The sequence below is a fragment of the Phyllobates terribilis genome, unplaced genomic scaffold (assembly GCF_046119375.1).
Source record: "Phyllobates terribilis strain yellow unplaced genomic scaffold, ASM4611937v1 Scaffold_3__8_contigs__length_932513732, whole genome shotgun sequence".
Lineage (NCBI taxonomy): Eukaryota > Metazoa > Chordata > Amphibia > Anura > Dendrobatidae > Phyllobates > Phyllobates terribilis.
The window spans coordinates 103177287-103199795 of record NW_027362763.1 but is presented as its reverse complement, the minus strand read 5'-3'; the positions used below and the strand labels follow the sequence as shown (position 1 = coordinate 103199795).

Genomic DNA, 22509 nt, shown 5'->3' with positions numbered 1-22509 from the left:
ATTAGAAATAATCCTGACTACTGGGTTGCCACACTGTTAGATCCCCGGTACAAAAGTAAATTTGCAGAAATTATTCCTGCCATAGAAAGGGATGCACGCATGCAGGAGTATCAGCAGAGACTGTTGCAGAATCTTACATGTGCTTTTCCACAAAATACCAGTGGTGCACGTAGTGAATCTCACAGTTCCAACTTGCCAACCGTGGGACCGTCAAGTGTTCAGCACTCAAACCGTAACAGAACCACAGTATCTGCTGGTAACATCAATTTTGCGGAATCATTTCACCACTTTTTTAGCCCATCCTTTGCAAGGCCACAGGAGACAAGAAGTCTGACACATAGTCAACGCCTAGAGACGATGGTACAGGAGTATCTCCAAGTAAAGATTGAAGCCACGACTGTGTCACTGGACCCTTGCTCTTTTTGGGCTTCCAATCTGGATAAATGGCCGGAGCTAGCCACTTACGCCTTGGAGATCTTGTCATGCCCCGCAGCCAGCGTTCTGTCTGAACGTGTGTTCAGCGCTGCTGGTGGTGTGCTGACAGATAAGCGCACGCGGCTCTCCACTGATAATGTAGACAGACTCACGTTCATAAAGATGAACAAATCATGGATCCGAAACGACTTTTCTACCCCTGTGTCATCCTGGGGAGAGTAAAAGCTTGATGATTGGTTAAAATCACCCTACCAATCGTTTTAAGCTTTCAAATTACTAATCATGTTTATCTGTATCTTGACTGGAAAATAATTTGGGCTTTGTAGCAGTGTGCAGCACTGATCCTATTAGGCCATCTATAATAAGCTTCACCAGATTTAAAATTAAAAATAATTTTTAGCTGCATCTAGCCCGGAAAATAATTTTGGGGCTCCGAGATGCGCAAGACACATAAGTGCCTTCTTGCTGCACTACCTGCAGCATGACCCTCATATTGTCAGAATTCGAAGTAATCATGACTACTGGGTTGCCACACTCTTAGATCCCCCAAACTTTTCGATCAACCTTTTCATTTTAATAAAGACCAAAAAAATGGTCATTTTTGAAATTATAAAATTTAGCAGGTTGTTAGAAACTGAAATCAAACAGTTTTCAACTCAAAACTTTATTCTAGGTGATGTTACATTTTCACATAGGACCCCTTGTTCGAAAGGAGCTTCTGAACTCTCTCGTCCATTGAATTTGTCAGGTTTTGGATGGTTTCTGCTTCAATTGTTTTGCATGAGGACAGAATACCCTCCCAGAGCTGTTGCTTAGATGTGAACTGCCTCTCGCCATCATAGACACTCCTTTTAATGATTCTCCAAAGGTTCTGAATGGGGTAGAGGTCAGGGGAGCATGGGGGTCACACCATAAGTTTGTCCCCTTTTATGCCCATATCAGCCAGAGATGCAGATGTTTTATGTGCAGCATGAGATGGTGCATTATCATGCAGAAAAATTGCTGTGAAATACACGGTTCTTCTTCTTGAACCATGGCAGGAAGTGCTGTTTGAGAAAATCCACATACATTATGGAGTTCATCTTTAGCGCCTTCAGGGATCCTAAAGGGGCCGACAATCTCTCTCCCCATGATTCCAGCCCAAAACATTACTCCACCTCCTCCTTGTTGGCGCTGTAGCCGTGTTTGCGTGGGGTGTCCATCAACCAGCCATCCTCCACTCCATTCATCTGGACCATCGAGTGCTGCACGGCACTCATCCGTGAACAAAACAGTTTTGAAATCAGTCTTCATGTAATGTTTGGCCCACTGGAGCCGTTTCTGCTTGTGTGAAGTGGATAGAGGAGGTCGACAGGATGGCATATGCACAGCTGCAAACCTCTGAAGGACCCTCCATCTTGTTGTTCGGGGGACGTTGGAGGCACAAGCAGCTTCAAAAACTTGTCTGCTGCTATGACAAGGCTTTTTTGCCGCTGCTCTTTCAACCTGACGTAATTGCCTGTAGGAAAGAGTCCTCAATTTGCCCTTATCAGCACGCACACGTGTGTACTGTGAATCAGCTACATACTTCTTGATTGCCAAGACACTTCATCCTGATCATCGCACAATGTTGATTGTAGTCATGCCTTGACCTAAACACTCCACAATTTGTTGCTTCTCAGCAGCCGACACATCCTTTTTCTTTCCCATTTTGGCAGAAAATGTAGGCTGCTTAATAATGTGAGAGAGCCTTCTTAAGTAGTCTTGCCTTTCATTGGACACACCTGCCAAACTAATTAGCACAGGTGTCTGCAATTGCTTACAGTGATATAAAGAGCCCTGACACACATCACCATCAATGAGTTTAACTGACAAACAAACAAATTCTTCCCTTATCACTCCTAAACACTTTTTGCATAATAATTTGGAACGCGGTGTACATGTGCTTTTCCACAAAACACCAGTGGTTCACGTAGTGAATCTTACAGTTCTAACTTGCCAACCGGGGTCTGTATGGAATTGTTCAATAAAGGGCCCAAAATTAAGATAACATAGATGGGAGAGGTCTCTATGAATAGGAATTCCTAAGTATTTGATACCCTTTGAGGGCCAGGCAAAGGGAAAGTTGGACTGGATGGAATCCTATATGGATTTAGGGAGGGAGACATCGAGGGCCTCAGACTTCGCTGCATTGATTTTAAAATTTTACCATGTAACAAAGTGATCTATTTCAGCCATAACAGCAGGGATGGATATATGTGATTGAGTGATATATACTAGGACATCATCAGCAAATAGAGAGCACTTGTACTCGGTGCCTCCCACCTCAATCCACCTAATATTGGGGTTATGGCGAATTGATGAGAGCAGGTGCTCCGTCACTAGGATGTATAAGAGAGGGGACAGAGGACATCCCTGCCTTGTCCCATTGGTGATTGTGAAAGGTGATGAAAATGTTCTGACGCACCCCCTGGGCCTTGGGACACCCGGAGCCGGACCCTTTTTGGTGGATGCTGGTGGTTGTAGTCTTCGTGGCGGCGATCCGGTTCCGTTGCTCAGGGCGGTCAAACCAGTGGCGGAACTATTTATGTGGTTTTGATGTTTAAATGTCCGACTACGCCACCCGTGGATTGCGGTCAGAGTGAACCGCCGCTACAGGGCAGACCGCTAAGGCTGGTGTTGTGGGTGCAGCAGAGCGTAGCATAACTCCCCACGGGAGGAGTATAGCCTCAGGGCAGTGTATGCGGAGGATGGGGGTGATGGTGCAGGGCAGCAGCAGTAACGACACGGAGTCAGTGATGCAGTTCAGGGCCTTTACTCACAGTTCTTATTATCCAGACCACGTCTGCAGGTAACGGCTGCCCACGTCGTACTGTGCTCACCAGGTGAGGGGCTCAGACAACTCCCAGATAACTTTGGAGCGCTTCACAGGACCCCCTTTGTGTGTCCTTTGTCTGGCCTTTCTTACCAACACTTCTGTCCGGCTGCCTCGGGCCTCCTCTTGGTAAACTTGGCGCCAGTTTCCCTGACCCTATGTGGTGCCTTCCTAGCGGGTGTAGCGAGGGGCTGCGCCACATAAAATGTCAGAGCCTCCGGTTTCTAGCTGAGTGTCGTTTCCTGCCTCCACTAGTTCGGGGACCGGTCTCCCCCTTTGGCCTGACCCCTCCACACAGGTGGATTCGGGCGTGCGGTGGCGACTCGCCCGTCCGCACCCCTGGGATCCCTTCATTCCTCGTTCCTGGAGCCTTCTCCGCTCCTCTTCCTTCCTTCTCCCTCTTGCAGGCCTGGGCCTCTGTTACTAGGCCCGCCTCCGGAGCAGAGCTCATGCAGAGCCCCTGCTCCCTGCCACTTCTGCTCAGACTTCTCTGCACTGAACTAAGATGGTGCCCACCTTTTATACTCCCTTCTCAATGCACCCAGGAACTGCTTCCTCCCTGCTCCTGCACTGCAGGGTTCCCCTTCCTCAGTGTTCCCTCCCCCCACTCCAGCCAGGGACAGGGACTGTCGTGCCCATCTCAGGGGCATATTGGTCGCCCTGCCCCACGGCAATGTGGTGTAATGCATGCAGGTGTCGGGTCCTGATCCACACTCCATCCTTATCTGAGAGTGAGATATCACACCTCTGGGTGAGGTGCAATACGTCTGTAGCAACCGAGCCCTCGGTGCTACAGTTCCATTTATCTTCAGCCTAGGTGACGTATTGTGATACAGGGCCGTGATTTTGGCTATAAAAGGGTCCCCTAGACCCCTACCCCAAGCTTTTTAAGAGAATCATATATGGCGTGCCAGGAGACTCTATGGAATGCTTTCTCAGCATCCAACGAGAGTATCTACTTACAAATTTTTAACTGCATCTAGCCCAGGAAATACTTTGTGCCTAGTAGCAGTGTCTGCTAGTCAGCGGATTATCCCGGCTGTTAAGCAAGCTACACCACCTGTAGTTTGGACACTTAATTTTTTCAAAGGAAATGCTTCGGGACCACGGGATACTCAGTGAAGAGCATCAGGAGGCACCCCAAGGCATAGGGGCTGGGACTGGCACTAGGATGCCTTGCGGTGGACAGCCGAGCTCGATCCTTATAAAAGCTTTTTAACTGCAGCAGCTTTAGTGGACGCTACTGGAGCTGGAATTACGCGGCTGCTGGCATGAGACTTGCCCTCCAATAGATCCTTGTAAATGGATTTAAAGTGTATTCATTCAAATTAGAGGGACAATTTAAATTAAAAAGCTTAGAGCTGCCTCCACCACAGGGGGGCTCTCTCGACCCACCAGCGGACAGGCACCAGTATTGGGAGAGGGGGGCTGGCCGTCAGGGTTCACCGCGGCTCTGGCACAAACCCGGCGACACGGAGGTGGCACGGGCAGGAGCGGACTGGCCGTCTCGGCTTCTCACTTTTTGGATTTTAGAAGGGCATGACATGCCTATATCTGTGTCTCCCCCTCCTTTTACTCCTCCACCTCTTTTCTTTTCGCATGACTATATGTACTTGTCACTTTTCCATGTGTTAGTTGTGTCTTCTGAGCAGTTTGTCAGCTTTTGGACACCTTTGAAGGTGTTTTCTATGTGTTTCTATGTGTTTTTGTTTGCCTGCCATTGGTTTTAACGGTGTTCGAAGGTGTTCGACGAACAGTTCGGCGAACACACGGGTGTTCGACGAACCGAACCGAACTCGAACACTACGGGGGTGGCTCAACACTAGCTATAACTACTGTTAACCGTCTGTTCCAGTAGATTCTTTTACTCCCTATAATAAAACACAAATTGTTTATACACAAGTATTATTGGAACCTTGTATATCATTGGCATTGTTTGGCACAATAGGGCACCATTATATAAAAAAATGTTCATGTTATATGTGCACAAAGGCAATGACAAAGGAAGACGTCCTTACATCCGTGACATTTGTAGAATGTGCGGATCCGGCATTGTACGTTACACAAAGCCCATGTGTCCTTCAGACTATAAACACGTCACTCGGCACAATACCCGCCCTGCGAACCGTCATCTTCACTTCCTCTACACTTCTGTCTCAACTGGTCTAGTTTGTTATTCATTCAATATCTTCTAATTTTCCATACAATGCTCCGCGCTCTTCCTGATCCTTTTCATACATCAAGGAGCAGAAGTTACTAAATACCTGCTATTATTTAGGAGTTTCTTCTCCATTTCCATTCAAAGCTAAATTCAGAATTCTGCTAATTATTTAGTACGAGGTCAAATGCAGGAAACGCCGGACCCCTGTGCAAGGACTGTGTGTTATCCTTCATTCCCCTCTGGCATATTCAAATTTAAAGGTTTTAATATTCTCAATATAAAATATGTATAATATTTACATATTTAATATTTTACTTATTTTTAAAGTGGTTGTCTAATCTTTGATTATTTTCTTGGGAGTTGGCTATATGAGAAGAAAGTAGTATAAAGAATGACTGTACAAACCAAGTACAGGCGCTCGGTGCACCTATGGCATGGCCAAACATTTAAGTTCACCTTCCAACCAACGTGTTTTCCCTCTATCTCCACATTATATTTGACAGCTCTGGCTTTAAAGACTAGAGTCAGAAGGGCAGAGATATAGGATAAAGCAAGTAAATAGGAACATGCAATTAAATGTATGACCATGCCATAGGTGCACCGAGCGCCTGTACTTGGCTTGAACGGTCTTTATTTTCCGACAGAGTCTATTTAAACCAGTCTTTAGTGCACACACCAGCCTAATATGTTTAGGAACTAACACTATTCTCATGCTCCAACTTACCATCCATTCATTTTGAGTGGACAGATTATTTTGATCAGCTTTCTGCCAGCACTATAAGTACTATAACTTCCTTCCTTTCCCCAATATACATTGCTCACTTTATTGTCTAACAACTTGCCTGCCTGGATTTTAAAGTCTGTCATCTGCTCCTGCTCTCCTGTCTGTTTCAATGTTTTATCTGTGTGCAGAATGACAAAGACCAAGACCAACCCCACTTTCTGTAGAGAGAGAAAGCCCCAAAGCCACCTGTAAACTCTGTCTCTGTAGTCAAAAGTAGAGATGAGCGTTGTTCTACTCGAACTGTTCGCCAATCTCAAATTCGAGCTGTTTTGGGCGGTGTTCGAGCCGTTCGGCGAACACGAACAATTTGAGAAAAATTCGGCTGTTCGAGGTTATGTTCGATAACTGTTCGTGCACCAAAATCATAACTGGATTTTTTCTCAGTAATGATGAAAATTAATGTTAATACGCAGTTTGAGTGTACAGCGGGGTGGGGGGAGGGGCAGGGGATGGATCTCTGCAGGAACAATGAAGATCTCCATTTTTTTTTTCTCTTTCCCGCATTTACAGTGGGGAGGTGCAATCTGTCAGCCTATCAGCAGCGCACACACGGAGCGTAGTGCTTTTTTTCACACAAGCAAGGGCATGTGTCATTGGCAGTGTATGTCACATGTTCTTGTCCTATAAGACCAAGCCATTTTCCCCGTCGCCACCATTTTCTCACTGCTGCAGCTGCGTGTTAGACGGCACCGCTGTTGCTGTGTGCGCTATACCTTGTTAATTTCAAGCCAATTTTCGCACAAATATACAGATAGCTTGGGAGTAGGGAATAGTTGTGATTGCAGTCCTTTTAAGGACTAGGTTACAGCATTTCCTACGACTTTTATCAGGCAGGTCTGTGCTCTTAAATAGATAGGTTGTGGGAGTAAAGACTAATTGTAATTGGAGTCCTTTTCAGGACTAGGTTACATGAGTTCCTATCAGTTTTTGCCAGGCAGGTCTGTGCCAGTGCTGTGCAAGTTTTTTTCACAGCATTTGGCTGAATCTAGCAAAGCTAATCCTTTTTGGCCTATTGCAGAGTGTGTTAGTCAGTGGAGTAGCCTATCTGTGTTGCAAGATATACCACCTGTGTATAGAATACCAATTTTTTTACTGCACCTAGTGAAGTAAAATCTTTTGGGCACAGCATCATTCTATTAGTCCATCTATACTGACCTCCATCAGGTTGCAAACTGAATCTAATTTTTTTCTGCATCTAGCTCTGAAAAAATGTTTGGCCTTCTAGCAGTGTGTCGGACTTTCTCTATTAGTCCATCTATACTGACCTCCATCAGGTTGCAAACTGAATATATTTTTTTCAGCATCTACCTCTGAAAAAATATTGGGCTTCTAGCTGTGTGTGGGACTTGTTGTATTAGTCCATCTATACTGACCTCCATCAGGTTGCAAACTGAATATAATTTTTTTCTGCATCTAACCCAGCCAATAGTTTTGGCCTAATACCACAGTTTGGCCACTCAGCTCTGCTCGGTTACCATCCATTGTTTTTTTGTGCAAACAACTCCAGAGTTGTGAATTAGTTAACCACCAAAATGAGTGGAAAAAGGCCTGCTGCTGGTGGAAAGGGGAATAGGCGTGTTGGGAAGCGGAAAAAAGGTTGTGTCCGTGGGGTAGGTGTTAAAGCAACAGTAACATCTGCAGAAGAAAGACCATCTTCCAGCCAAACTAAAATGTCTACTTCTTTTAGCGGACAATGTGATAAGATCCCTTTCTTACGGCCACGCCAATCGCTACAAATTCCAGATGAGGCACAAAAACAGCAGGTGCTTCAACGGATATCAAGTGCTCCTTTAAGTGGGCTCTCCTCCACATCAACTTCAACATCACAAATACTCCAGTCCTCAAAGGTGTCACCCAAACCGCACTTGCTTCCTCACAGCTCCCAAATCTCCAGCTGCCCGTCTGAGTATGAGGTAGAACAGATGGTTGAGTCTGCAGAGCTGTTTACTCATACTATAGCCTGGGAATCAGAGGTCGACTCCAGCGCTTCTGTGAATCCAGACGAGGAAATGATCTGCACTGATGCCCAGAATCTTTATGAGTCAGATCCAGGACCAGACGCAGAAGGTTCTGACCATAATGTAGACCCTCATTCCCAAACTGTAACTCCTGTTGGTGGAGACAATGAGGAAGACGATGATAAGACTCAAATACCTGATTGGAGCGACAACTTTAGTTTTTTGTCAGGGCAGGAACAGGTTGGCTCTGAGGACGACGGGTGTGATAACACACAGGGTGATGATGATGAGGTTGGAGATCCCACTTACTGTCAACCCACAGTCAGCCAAGAGATGAGGTCAGCAGAGGAGGTGGAGGAAGATGCTAGTGACGACGAGGTCAGGTTGCGCCTTCCTGGACAGAGACGTAGTACTGGAAGCACGTCAACAACTGCATCCTCAAACACAACTCTGCCTCTCACCACAAGTCGTGGTGGCTCTTCAGGTCGCATGGGTGCTAAGCCTTGCATAGCCTGGGCATTTTTTCAGATCGATAAAGATGACCCAACTCGTGTTATCTGTAACATTTGTCAGCAAAAGCTAAGTAGAGGCCAAAAAATACATAGTTTGAGTACTTCATGCATGAACCGGCACATGGACATGAAGCATAAGTTGCAGTGGGAAGCTCAGTGTGCTACAATGCGGCCTAGCCGGCCGGGCCAACCACCGTCTGCCATATCTTGTGCATCCGCGGCCTCTTCATCCTCTGTGACTAGGGGGACAGCAGTCACACCTGTTTTGGGGCGCAGACCTGCCACCTCTTTACCCACAACAGCCAGCGTGATTGGCAGGTCATCATTTTCTTTGGAGGTGGTAACACCAGCTGGTGTTGAGCGCTGTCCGACATCGATAGCACCACCTTTGGATCAAGGCAACCTAACATGTCCGCCTGCATCTTCCTCACAGACCGGCAGTTTGCCGGGGACACCCTTATCAACCCGGTCTAAGCACAATAGCCAGCCCTCGGTCCCTCAGATGTGGACAAGTAAAAGACCATTTCCTCCTAGCCATGAGAAAGCTAAGAGGTTGAATTTCACCATCTGCAAGCTCTTGGCTACAGAAATGCTGCCTTTCCGCCTGGTGGACACAGAGGATTTTCGAGACCTTATGTCCGTCGCAGTGCCCCAGTACCAGATGCCCAGTCGGCACTACTTCTCAAAGAAAGGTGTGCCTGCGCTCCACCAGCATGTCGCACACAACATCACCGCTTCTTTGAGAAACTCTGTGTGTGACAGGGTGCATTTCACCACAGACACTTGGACGAGTAGGCATGGACAGGGGCGTTACATGTCGCTGACTGGGCACTGGGTAACTATGGTGACAGCAGGACAAGGGGCTGCTGTCCAAGTCTTGCCGTCCCCACGAGTTGTGCGTCAATCCTCTTTATGTCAAAGTTCCTCCACTACTTCTGCCTCCTCAACCTCCTCTCGGTCTTCCACCTGCACCCAAAGCCTGTCTGGTCATGCCACAAGCTTTCTAACTGCGCAGAAGGGATCCTGCACACCTCCTTACTATGCTGGCAGAAGGGCTCAACGTCATCAGGCGGTTTTTACTTTGAAATGTCTGGGAAATGTGAGACACACAGCTGAGGAGTTGTGGTCAGCTCTGGAGAACCAATTTCATGAATGGTTGTCTCCACTGGACCTGAAACCAGGGAAGGCTGTGTGCGACAATGCTGCAAACCTGGGTGCGGCCCTTCGCCGGGGCAATGTCACACACGTGCCTTGTATGGCTCACGTGTTGAACCTGGTTGTCCAGCAATTTTTAGCCCACTATCCCAGACTAGATGGCCTTCTGCAGAGGGCACGGTCGCTGTGTGCTCACTTCCGCCGTTCGCATCCCGCAGCTCAGCGACTTACATCTCTACAGAAGTCGTTGGGCCTGCCACTTCACCGGCTAAAATGCGATGTGCCTACCCGGTGGAATTCAACTCTGCACATGTTGCAGCGACTGTGGCAGCACCGACAAGCCCTGGTGCAATACGTTCTGACGTATAGCCTGGGCCAACGAGATTCAGAGGTGGGGCAAATCACGCTGGAGGAGTGGTCTCAGATCAGGGACCTATGCACCCTTCTGCACAGTTTTGAAATGGCGACGAAGATGTTTAGTGCTGACGATGCCATTATCAGCATGACTATTCCGTTGATTTACATGCTGGAGCACATGTTAAACAGAATTCGGAGTCAGGTGGTGGCACAAGAGGAGGTGGAGGAAGTAGAGGAGGAGGAGTTGTATGCGGAAGGGCTAACATCTGCAAGGTCCAGACGGTCGGCAGCACCAAGGCGGCAGGCATGTGAGGGTGGGGGAGATGGTTTTGCCAGGGCGCATGGTAGAAGCCAAACTAGTGAGGAAGGTGCAGGAGCCCAGGAAGAAGTGGAGGACGAACTGATGGAAGACTCATCAGATGAGGGAGACCTTGATCACATTTCTGTTGTGCGAGGTTGGGGGGAGAGGACAGAGGAAGGAAGCATGATTGTTACCTCGCCACCAACACAACAGGGACTTGGTGCTCCTGGATGCGCAACACACATGAGTGCCTTCTTGCTGCACTACCTGCAACATGACCCTCGAATTGTGAGAATTAGAAATAATCCTGACTACTGGGTTGCCACACTGTTAGATCCCCGGTACAAAAGTAAATTTGCAGAAATTATTCCTGCCATAGAAAGGGATGCACGCATGCAGGAGTATCAGCAGAGACTGTTGCAGAATCTTACATGTGCTTTTCCACAAAATACCAGTGGTGCACGTAGTGAATCTCACAGTTCCAACTTGCCAACCGTGGGACCGTCAAGTGTTCAGCACTCAAACCGTAACAGAACCACAGTATCTGCTGGTAACATCAATTTTGCGGAATCATTTCACCACTTTTTTAGCCCATCCTTTGCAAGGCCACAGGAGACAAGAAGTCTGACACATAGTCAACGCCTAGAGACGATGGTACAAGAGTATCTCCAAGTAAACATTGAAGCCACGACTGTGTCACTGGACCCTTGCTCTTTTTGGGCTTCCAATCTGGATAAATGGCCGGAGCTAGCCACTTACGCCTTGGAGATCTTGTCATGCCCCGCAGCCAGCGTTCTGTCTGAACGTGTGTTCAGCGCTGCTGGTGGTGTGCTGACAGATAAGCGCACGCGGCTCTCCACTGATAATGTAGACAGACTCACGTTCATAAAGATGAACAAATCATGGATCCGAAACGACTTTTCTACCCCTGTGTCATCCTGGGAAGATTAAAAGCTTGATGATTGGTTAAAATCACCCTACCAACCGTTTTAAGCTTTCAAATTACTAATCATGTTTATCTGTATCTTGACTGGAAAATAATTTGGGCTTTGTAGCAGTGTGCAGCACTGATCCTATTAGGCCATCTATAATAAGCTCCACCAGATTTAAAATTAAAAATAATTTTTAGCTGCATCTAGCCCGGAAAATAATTTTGGGGCTCCGAGATGCGCAAGACACATAAGTGCCTTCTTGCTGCACTACCTGCAGCATGACCCTCATATTGTCAGAATTCGAAGTAATCATGACTACTGGGTTGCCACACTCTTAGATCCCCCAAACTTTTCGATCAACCTTTTCATTTTAATAAAGACCAAAAAAATGGTCATTTTTGAAATTATAAGCATTAGCAGGTTATTAGAAACTGAAATCAAACAGTTTTCAACTCAAAACTTTATTGTAGGTGATGTTACATTTTCACATAGGACCCCTTGTTCGAAAGGAGCTTCTGAACTCTCTCGTCCATTGAATTTGTCAGGTTTTGGATGGTTTCTGCTTCAATTGTTTTGCATGAGGACAGAATACCCTCCCAGAGCTGTTGCTTAGATGTGAACTGCCTCCCGCCATCATAGACACTCCTTTTAATGATGCTCCAAAGGTTCTGAATGGGGTAGAGGTCAGGGGAGCATGGGGGTCACACCATAAGTTTGTCCCCTTTTATGCCCATATCAGCCAGAGATGCAGATGTTTTATGTGCAGCATGAGATGGTGCATTATCATGCAGAAAAATGATCTTGCTGTGAAATACACGGTTCTTCTTCTTGAACCATGGCAGGAAGTGCTGTTTGAGAAAATCCACATACATTATGGAGTTCATCTTTAGCGCCTTCAGGGATCCTAAAGGGGCCGACAATCTCTCTCCCCATGATTCCAGCCCAAAACATTACTCCACCTCCTCCTTGTTGGCGCTGTAGCCGTGTTTGTATGGGGTGTCCATCAACCAGCCATCCTCCACTCCATCCATCTGGACCATCGAGCGCTGCACGGCACTCATCCGTGAACAAAACAGTTTTGAAATCAGTCTTCATGTAATGTTTGGCCCACTGGAGCCGTTTCTGCTTGTGTGAAGTGGATAGAGGAGGTCGACAGGATGGCGTATGCACAGCTGAAAACCTCTGAAGGACCCTGCATCTTGTTGTTCGGGGGACGTTGGAGGCACCAGCAGCTTCAAAAACTTGTCTGCTGCTATGACAAGGCTTTCTTGCCGCTGCTCTTTTAACCTGACGTAATTGCCTGTAGGAAAGAGTCCTCAATTTGCCCTTATCAGCACGCACACGTGTGTACTGTGAATCAGCTACATACTTCTTGATTGCCAAGACACTTCATCCTGATCATCGCACAATGTTGATTGTAGTCATGCCTTGACCTAAACACTCCACAATTTGTTGCTTCTCAGCAGCCGACACATCCTTTTTCTTTCCCATTTTGGCAGAAAATGTAGGCTGCTTAATAATGTGAGAGAGCCTTCTTAAGTAGTCTTGCCTTTCATTGGACACACCTGCCAGACTAATTAGCACAGGTGTCTGCAATTGCTTACAGTGATATAAAGAGCCCTGACACACATCACCATCAATGAGTTTAACTGACAAACAAACAAATTCTTCCCTTATCACTCCTAAACACTTTTTGCATAATAATTTGGAACGCAGTGTACATGTGCTTTTCCACAAAACACCAGTGGTTCACGTAGTGAATCTTACAGTTCTAACTTGCCAACCGTGGTCTGTATGGAATTGTTCAATAAAGGGCCCAAAATTAAGATAACATAGATGGGAGAGGTCTCTATGAATAGGAATTCCTAAGTATTTGATACCCTGTGAGGGCCAGGCAAAGGGAAAGTTGGACTGGATGGAATCCTATATGGATTTGGGGAGGGAGACATCGAGGGCCTCAGACTTCGCTGCATTGATTTTAAAATTTTACCATGTAACAAAGTGATCTATTTCAGCCATAACAGCAGGGATGGATATATGTGATTGAGTGATATATACTAGGACATCATCAGCAAATAGAGAGCACTTGTACTCGGTGCCTCCCACCTCAATCCACCTAATATTGGGGTTATGGCGAATTGATGAGAGCAGGTGCTCCGTCACTAGGATGTATAAGAGAGGGGACAGAGGACATCCCTGCCTTGTCCCATTGGTGATTGTGAAAGGTGATGAAAATGTTCTGACGCACCCCCTGGGCCTTGGGACACCCGGAGCCGGACCCTTTTTGGTGGATGCTGGTGGTTGTAGTCTTCGTGGCGGCGACCCGGTTCCGTGGCTCAGGGTGGTCAAACCAGTGGCGGAACTATTTATGTGGTTTTGATGTTTAAATGTCCGACTACGCCACCCGTGGATTGCGGTCAGAGTGAACCGCCGCTACAGGGCAGACCGCTGAGGCTGGTGTTGTGGGTGCAGCAGAGCGTAGCATAACTCCCCACGGGAGGAGTATAGCCTCAGGGCAGTGTATGCGGAGGATGGGGGTGATGGTGCAGGGCAGCAGCAGTAACGACACGGAGTCAGTGATGCAGTCCAGGGCCTTTACTCACAGTTCTTATTATCCAGACCACGTCTGCAGGTAACGGCTGCCCACGTCGTACTGTGCTCACCAGGTGAGGGGCTCAGACAACTCCCAGATAACTTTGGAGCACTTCACAGGACCCCCTTTGTGTGTCCTTTGTCTGGCCTTTCTTACCAACACTTCTGTCCGGCTGCCTCGGGCCTCCTCTTGGTAAACTTGGCGCCAGTTTCCCTGACCCTATGTGGTGCCTTCCTAGCGGGTGTAGCGAGGGGCTGCGCCACATAAAATGTCAGAGCCTCTGGTTTCTAGCTGAGGGTCGTTTCCTGCTTCCACTAGTTCGGGGACCGGTCTCCCCCTTTGGCCTGACCCCTCCACGCAGGTGGATTCGGGCGTGCGGTGGCGACTCGCCCATCCGCACCCCTGGGATCCCTTCATTCCTCGTTCCTGGAGCCTTCTCCGCTCCTCTTCCTTCCTTCTCCCTCTTCCAGGCCTGGGCCTCTGTTACTAGGCCCGCCTCCGGAGCAGAGCTCATGCAGAGCCCCTGCTCCCTGCCACTTCTGCTCAGACTTCTCTGCACTGAACTAAGATGGTGCCCACCTTTTATACTCCCTTCTCAATGCACCCAGGAACTGTTTCCTCCCTGCTCCTGCACTACAGGGTTCCCCTTCCTCAGTGTTCCCTCCCCCCACTCCAGCCAGGGACAGGGACTGTCGTGCCCATCTCAGGGGCATATTGGTCGCCCTGCCCCACGGCAATGTGGTGTAATGCATGCAGGTGTCGGGTCCTGATCCACACTCCATCCTTACCTGAGAGTGAGATATCACACCTCTGGGTGAGGTGCAATACGTCTGTAGCAACCGAGCCCTCAGGGTGCTACAGTTCCATTTATCTTCAGCCTAGGTGACGTATTGCGATACAGGGCCGTGATTTTGGCTATAAAAGGGTCCCCTAGACCCCTACCCCAAGCTTTTTAAGAGAATCATATATGGCGTGCCAGGAGACTCTATGGAATGCTTTCTCAGCATCCAACGAGAGTATCTAATTACAAATTTTTAACTGCATCTAGCCCAGGAAATACTTTGTGCCTAGTAGCAGTGTCTGCTAGTCAGCGGATTATCCCGGCTGTTAAGCAAGCTACACCACCTGTAGTTTAGACACTTAATTTTTTTCAAAGGAAATGCTTCGGGACCATGGGATACTTAGTGAAGAGCATCAGGAGGCACCCCAAGGCATAGGGGCTGGGACTGGCAGTAGGATGCCTTGCGGTGGACAGCCGAGCTCGATCCTTATAAAAGCTTTTTAACTGCAGCTTTAGTGGACGCTACTGGAGCTGGAATTACCGCGGCTGCTGGCATGAGACTTGCCCTCCAATAGATCCTTGTAAATGGATTTAAAGTGTATTCATTCAAATTAGAGAGACAATTTAAATTAAAAAGCTTAGAGCTGCCTCCACCACAGGGGGGCTCGCTCGACCCACCAGCGGACAGGCACCAGTATTGGGAGAGGGGGGCTGGCCGTCAGGGTTCACCGCGGCTCTGGCACAAACCCGGCGACACGGAGGTGGCACGGGCAGGAGCGGACTGGCCGTGTCGGCTTCTCACTTTTTGGATTTTAGAAGGGCATGACATGCCTATATCTGTGTCTCCCCCTCCTTTTACTCCTCCACCTCTTTTATTTTCGCATGACTATATGTACTTGTCACTTTTCCATGTGTTAGTTATGTCTTCTGAGCAGTTTGTCAGCTTTTGGACACCTTTGAAGGTGTTTTCTATGTGTTTCTATGTGTTTTTGTTTGCCTGCCATTGGTTTTAACGGTGTTCGAAGGTGTACGACGAACAGTTCGACGAACAGTTCGGCGAACACACGGGTGTTCGACGAACCGAACCGAACTCGAACACTACGGGGGTGGCTCAACACTAGTCAAAAGGCACTGGAAATGAAAATGGGTTAAACTGCGCTGCCATTGAACAATCATGAAAAGACTGGAATCAAGTTCTGCGATTTACTGGTCAACGAGTTTCGAAGTTTTAAACTTCTTCATCAGGACAAAACCACAGTGTTCTGATGAGGAAGCTTGAAACGTTTTGACCAATAAACCACAGATATTGATTCTGGTCTTTTTATCATCCTTTGAATGCAGAGCAGTTTAACCCATTTTTGTTTCCAGCGTCTTTGATTCCTTCCTTGAGGGTCTGCAGCAGCCCAAGTCTCTTTCAGTGGTGGTGAGCACACAACCCGATCAGGCGAGCACACAACCCGATCAGGCGAGCACACAACCCGATCAGGCGAGCACACAACCCGATCAGGCGAGCACAGTAGTGTATATTCTTATCCAAAACAACTACCCAGATAAGACCCTATGGCACTTTTTGTCCCTTCCTGGTTTCTTCTCCCATCTCTGTAGTCAAGTGTAATCCATCTCTAGGAACAGGCAGAGGGCAGAAAGTTAGACAAAAGGGCAACACCTAGTGGCCGCAACATTGGAGAAACTTTTGGGTAGTAAGAACAATCAACAAATTACTTTTAAAATGTTCTAAATCATGTTATGTGATAAAGGTGTCTAAAAGAGCAACCATTTATGGTTACATCCCTTGCTGGTCTATGGTAGTGAAGGAGTAGGTTATAATAGTCCTGGTAGGCTGGGATATTAAGGTAATGCCAACATCCCTGGTGGTCTAAAGTGCTGAAGGCGTTAAATACCAGCAATCAGTCTATTGAAATCTGCAGGAATCACTTGATTTTGCTTGGAGTTCTATGATAGGCTGAAAAGATTTTACACTTCCAACATACAAGAGGAACACTGGCTGCACATGTTGCACTAAGGCTGGGTCTGCCCCAGTATTAGGTTTCAAACAGGGGATAAAAGTTTATGGGGCGAGAGAAAGTGCACGAGAGAGCGTACAAGAGAGCGAGTGAGATCTCCAGCTCCAAAGTTCAGTTCACCATTGGTTTCTATGGGGTTCAGGTTCAAGTTGAAGTTTAGTCCAAAGTTTGGGTACCAGAACTGTACCTGAAGTGCGGTTGAACCCAAACTTCCACAGGTCTGCTCATCCCTACTTACGAATATTAAAGTTCACAGTTATGTTAAGTGAAGAACCTCTTGAAGAGTATTTGCATTTTCTTTACATTAATCACTTCATAATTAAAAAAAAAGTTTGTTTTATTTGTTTATTTTTTCCATCACATTTGGTCTCCCTTTGTTTTCCACATACAAATGTTTTTTTGTTCCTTTAATAAAATATATAAAAAATTATTGTGCATTGCCATTCATTACGGAGACATAGCTGGACAACAGATACTCAATAAGGCACATGGACTGTGCAGCATTTCCCAAATACTTATATATTTATGTATATTGAAACAGTTCAACCTCTCTAAGGTTGTTATCATCTGAGACATCACTGGTAGGTCAGGGTCACCACAGCCACAGGGAGATCTTCATTCCTATATTTAATATAGACACAGAGTTGGATTTATAATTTGAAACTTAACAAAAAATAAAACTCTACCCTTTAATGTCCCCCTGTTTTCCTTTATCAAAAGTACATGTGAACATAAGAAACTTTGTAATATATCTTATTAGATAAATCTGCTTCTTTCGCCATCAGGACTGATCATTCTCAAATTTCTCAATTCACGGGTAAAATCTGACTTCAGTGAATACAGATTATTTTCATTACTGAGATACAAGATGGTAGTTGGTGCTTTTAAAATTCTATGTTGAGGTGAAGAGGGGAGAGGATATAAAAGGCAGACACAAAGTAGGTGTTTCAGGAGAACTTGCAGCATAATGTTCTTCCATAGACATTATGCTGCAAGTTCTCCTGAAACTGTGCTCAATGTCAATGGAAGACCCGAGGTGTTTCAGGAGAACTTTCAGCATAATGTCTGTCTGCCTTTATCTCATCTTCCTTCTTCCCCTCTCCAGACAGACAGACATGCTGCAAGTTCTCCTGAAACATTTACTGTTCTTCCATAGACATTATGCTGCAAGTTCTCCTGAAATTGCATTCAGTGTCTATGGAAGAACAGTAGGTGTTTCAGGAGAACTTGCAGCATAATGTCTGACTGCCCTTACCTCCTCCCCCCTCTTCCTCTCTCCAGCTTCAGTTCTTCCATAGACATTATGCTGCAAGTTCTCCTGAAATTGTGCTCAATGTCTATGTAAGAACAGTAACTGTTTCAGGAGAACTTGCAGAATTATCTCCTCCCCCCTTCTTCTCCTCTCCAGACAGATATTGAGGCAGAAAGACATTATGCTGAATGTTCTCCGGAAACACCTACTGTTCTTCCATAGACATTGAACGCCATTTCAGGAGAACTTGCAGCATAATGTATATGGAAGAACAGTAACTGTTTCAGGAGAACTTGCAGCATAATATCTGTCTGGAGAGGGGAAGAAGGGGGAAGAAATAGAGGCAGACAGACATTATGTTGCACGTTCTCCTGAAACAGCTACTGTTCTTCCATAGACACGGAACACAATTTCAGGAGAACTTGCAGCATGTCTATTCTTCCATAACCACTGTTATGAAATGGTGCTCAATGTCTATGGAAGAATAAATATTATGCTGCAAGTTCTCCTGAAACAGCTACTGTTCTGAAATGGTGTTCAATGTCTGTTTCAGGAGAACTCGCAGCATATCGTCTGTGCCTTTATCTCCTCTCCCCTCTTCCTCTCTCCATAGAATTTTAAAAGCGCCAACTGTCATCTCCTATTTCAGTAACTGGAAAATCTGTCTTAACTGAATATAGACTTTGGGATTGATCTTTCACCTCTGCAGATTTTACCTATGAATTGAGAATAAAAGCAGCATAAAATATGACAAAATTGCTAATTTTCATGTGTAATATTGATTTATGAAATTAGAGTAACCATCATGTAAACTCTACAGCGCTCCATAGAACAGGCAGTTAATGAATTTTCATTACCTAGATTTCTCAATTTTCAAATATACTAGGTCTTCTAGTATGTCATAGCTGAAGACAGTGCTGACCATAGCAATATTACAACGGAGCGAGTATAACCCAGTTCTCATGGTCAACAAAGGCTTCAGTTGTAGCCATATTGTTTTAGGAAATCTAGTAGTACATGAATGTGGTCAAGGCTGAATTTAATTTATTTTTCAATTCTTTTTACTTTGCCATTTCAAAATTTGACGCTGGCAAAATAAACAATCAGGTTAGCATACCTCAGGGGATATAAGCTGCCGTATACCCATGAGAACAAATGGACGGGGTGTTGAAATTCATCATGCTCAATACTTCTTTCATCCAGCACCATTTGCCAGGGAAGAGTAGGGAGGTCCTCATCTTTACGAGATAGTTGGCAAGTCCAGATAAACTCAGCGGGTTTGGCCAACTTTGTTTTATGCTGTGAGGGGACCTTTAGAGAGGGGCAATAGAGTATCACCTAAGGACTCCCATAAACCTGAGCCTGGCTAAAGGTATAGTAGCGTAAATTGGGGTAACCCTGGACTCTAATCTCTCCTTCAAACCACATATCCAAGCCCTTTCCACTTCCTGCAGACTACAACTCAAAATATCTCCCGGATCCGCACATTCCTCAATCACGAATCTGCAAAAACATTAGTGCACGCCCTCATCTCCCGCCTTGACTATTGTAGCCTCCTGCTCTGCGGCCTCCCTTCTAACATTCTCACACCCCTCCAATCTATCCTAAAGACTGCTGCCCAACTAAACCACCTGTCCCCCCGCTAGTCCCCGGCCTCTCCTCTCTGCCAATCCCTTCACTGGCTCCCCATTGCTCAGAGACTCCAGTTCAAAACTAACCACGGCATACAAAGCCATCCACAACCTGTCTCCTCCATACATCTGGGACCTAGTCTCCCGGTACTTACGTGCACGCAACCTCCGATCCTCACAAGATCTCCTTCTCTACTCCCCTCTTAACTCCTCTTCCCACAATCACATACATGATTTCTCCCGTGCATCCCGCCTACTCTGGAACTCTCTACCCCAATCATATCAGACTCTCACCTACCGTAGAAACCTTCAAAAGGAACCTGAAGATCCACCTCTTCCGATATGCCTACAACCAGCAGTAACCCTCGCTCCACCATACCGCTGCACGACCAGCTCTACCCTCACCTACTGTATCCTCACCCATCCCTTGTAGACTGAGCCCTCGAGGGCAGGGTCCTCGCTCCTCCTGTATAGTCGCCCTCACGTTTTGTTCAAGATTATTGTAATTGTTTTTGCTATGTATACCCCTTTTACGTGTAAACTGACGGAATAAATGGCGCTATAATAATAAATAATAATAATAGCTCTTGAATGAGGCTATGCTGTGGCTGCCTGATTAGCGGATGGCTTGGTAAGCTACTGTTAGAAAAAAAATCATAAAAAGGGTCTGTCAGGATTGGTCCCAGTTTTCGCTTTTAAATTTTACGACAATTTTGTTTAATTGCAGTCTACTCTCTACTGATTATTTAAAATAGACACTTTTGGCAGTGGCTTTTCCCAATGGGAAAACAAAGGATTGGTCATGTTTGATTCCAAATTGCCCAGTACTTTCCACCCCTGACATCTGCCATTTAGGAGTTCCTAGTGTGTTGGCCGATCGCTATAGACCAAAGTAGACAGCTTGCTGATTTTAATGTGAACAATAATTCAAAGTAAAGATGGCTGAATGCCAGCATCAACTCCGGTCAAAACAACAAATTGCCCGAAAGCTTCTAATTGTAAATCCAGCTCCGTTAGGAATCCTGTTGGCTGATCAAAAAAGCTTATGCGAATACAACAGTACTTCATCCCTGAGGTGTCAGTTCTAAATGCTGCCAAGAACAGAAAGGTTTCAAACATCTATTAAATATTATAGACAAGACTATCTCTCTGGAAGAAACAAAATTGTCCTTCTGGTTGTTCTACGGAAAAGAAAAATGCCCAAAAGTGTCCTGCATTGTATTGTTCTATTGTCCTTGCTGGTAACATATCCCAAATGGAGAACATCGAGAGTCATCAAGGACCAGCCTCGGACAACATCACTAGTGTCTCAATGAAGATTGTCACATCAGAGGTGTATAAATTGTCCCCTCCAGCAACCGGATTACCGGTAGAGATCTTCTGTCAATTGTTCTCTTGGACAACAGGAATAATTGTCAAGTTTTTGTTATGTTAAGGATCTGAACACTGAGGAACTGCTCAGCTTGAACTCATAAATAAATGCTTTCACTGCATTTCCTGTTCCAATCTCTCAGAAAATACAAGTTTCCCATTGTTAATCCCAGTTTGTTCCAAGAACAGAAGAATCCCTAGTAATAACTGTTGAGGCTCCTTGTCCCTGGGATGTCTGGTTGTCCGTTCATCCAAATCTCTCGAATGATGCGTTCCCTTTCTTCAAGCCTTTGTGCTCTCTCAAGTTCTTCCGCAGACGTAAAAACGTTCATATTTAAAGTCCTCTCGAAGCGTCTGTGCCTCCTGGCTGAGAGATCGGAAGTGGTGTCAGAGTCGTCATCGCTGTCGCTGGTGTCACTGTCACTCTCCTGTTTCCTGGGATTCTTCTTCACAGATGACCTCCTACAGTCTGTCCTACAGGATATCCTCATTACTAAAGCCACTAGTGTCAGAATTAGGCCAATGCATACTCCAGATACGAAATACAAAGCAGCCCTCTCCGGATTTTCTACAAATAAATCAGAAAGACGTGTCAAAGAGGGAACAGGGAAAAAAAAACAAACAAACAAACACACTAAACAAATCTATGAGCCAATTTATAACGAATGACTTTGTATTTAAAACCAGTAAATCTAGCCACAGTAAGGGTGCACCAAATGCCTGTGCATAGTAATAACGGTTATCTTGTGCTGCCAAACCAGTCAGTGCACCTACCCACCTACTTGTTTTCCAACTATCATTGGCTCATGTAAAACCAGAGCTGTCAATCAATGACGACTGATGGGAATAGATGGAAAACAAGTAGAAGGGAAGGTGCACTAAATTCTTTGACCACACCAAACCAAGCAGAGTCACTCAGTGCACACTTGAACAGTCGTTTTGTGCTGACAAACTATTCAGTCACAAAAGTGCAAACTTGGCGTGGCCAAAGAATTAAGTGCACCTTCCCAACTTCTGGTTTTTCATCCATCTCTGCTATCCTCTTCCTTGATTGGCTCACGTAAAAGCAAGAGCTGTCAGAGGAGGGTGGAGATAGATGGATGGTAGACAAGTAGATGGTGTGGCCAAACAATCCAGTGTACCTTCCCAAGGGTGAACAGAGCATCTGTCCTTGGTTCAAAAAGTAATTTTTTGCTGACCAACTCCCTTAAAATCCCTTTATATCCTAATGTTATATTATACACTACATACATATATATATATATTTCTTAACGACCTTGACCATCATGAAACAAGCTCATGTGAAACACTCTAGCAATGTGTCTTCATCTCCCTATCCCAACAACCTTTTTCAATTTGTCATCAATATGTCCATTCTCCCCCCATCAATGTCATCAGTGTTTTCCAC

The 22509-nt window shown here is 45.9% G+C and overlaps 1 protein-coding gene across 4 annotated transcripts in view; it reads right to left on the bottom strand.

Moving 5' to 3' along the window:
- Positions 1–17188: 17188 nt before the first annotated feature.
- Positions 17189–22509, bottom strand: part of LOC141258878 (protein eva-1 homolog C-like) — a 723187-nt gene continuing 717866 nt past the window's right edge. For all 4 annotated transcript variants that reach the window (XM_073674091.1, XM_073674092.1, XM_073674093.1 and 1 more), the window contains one exon: positions 17189–21669. In XM_073674091.1, the coding sequence (XP_073530192.1) occupies positions 21299–21669 (371 nt within the window). In that variant the 3' untranslated portion in view covers positions 17189–21298. The remainder of the gene's footprint in view (positions 21670–22509) is intronic.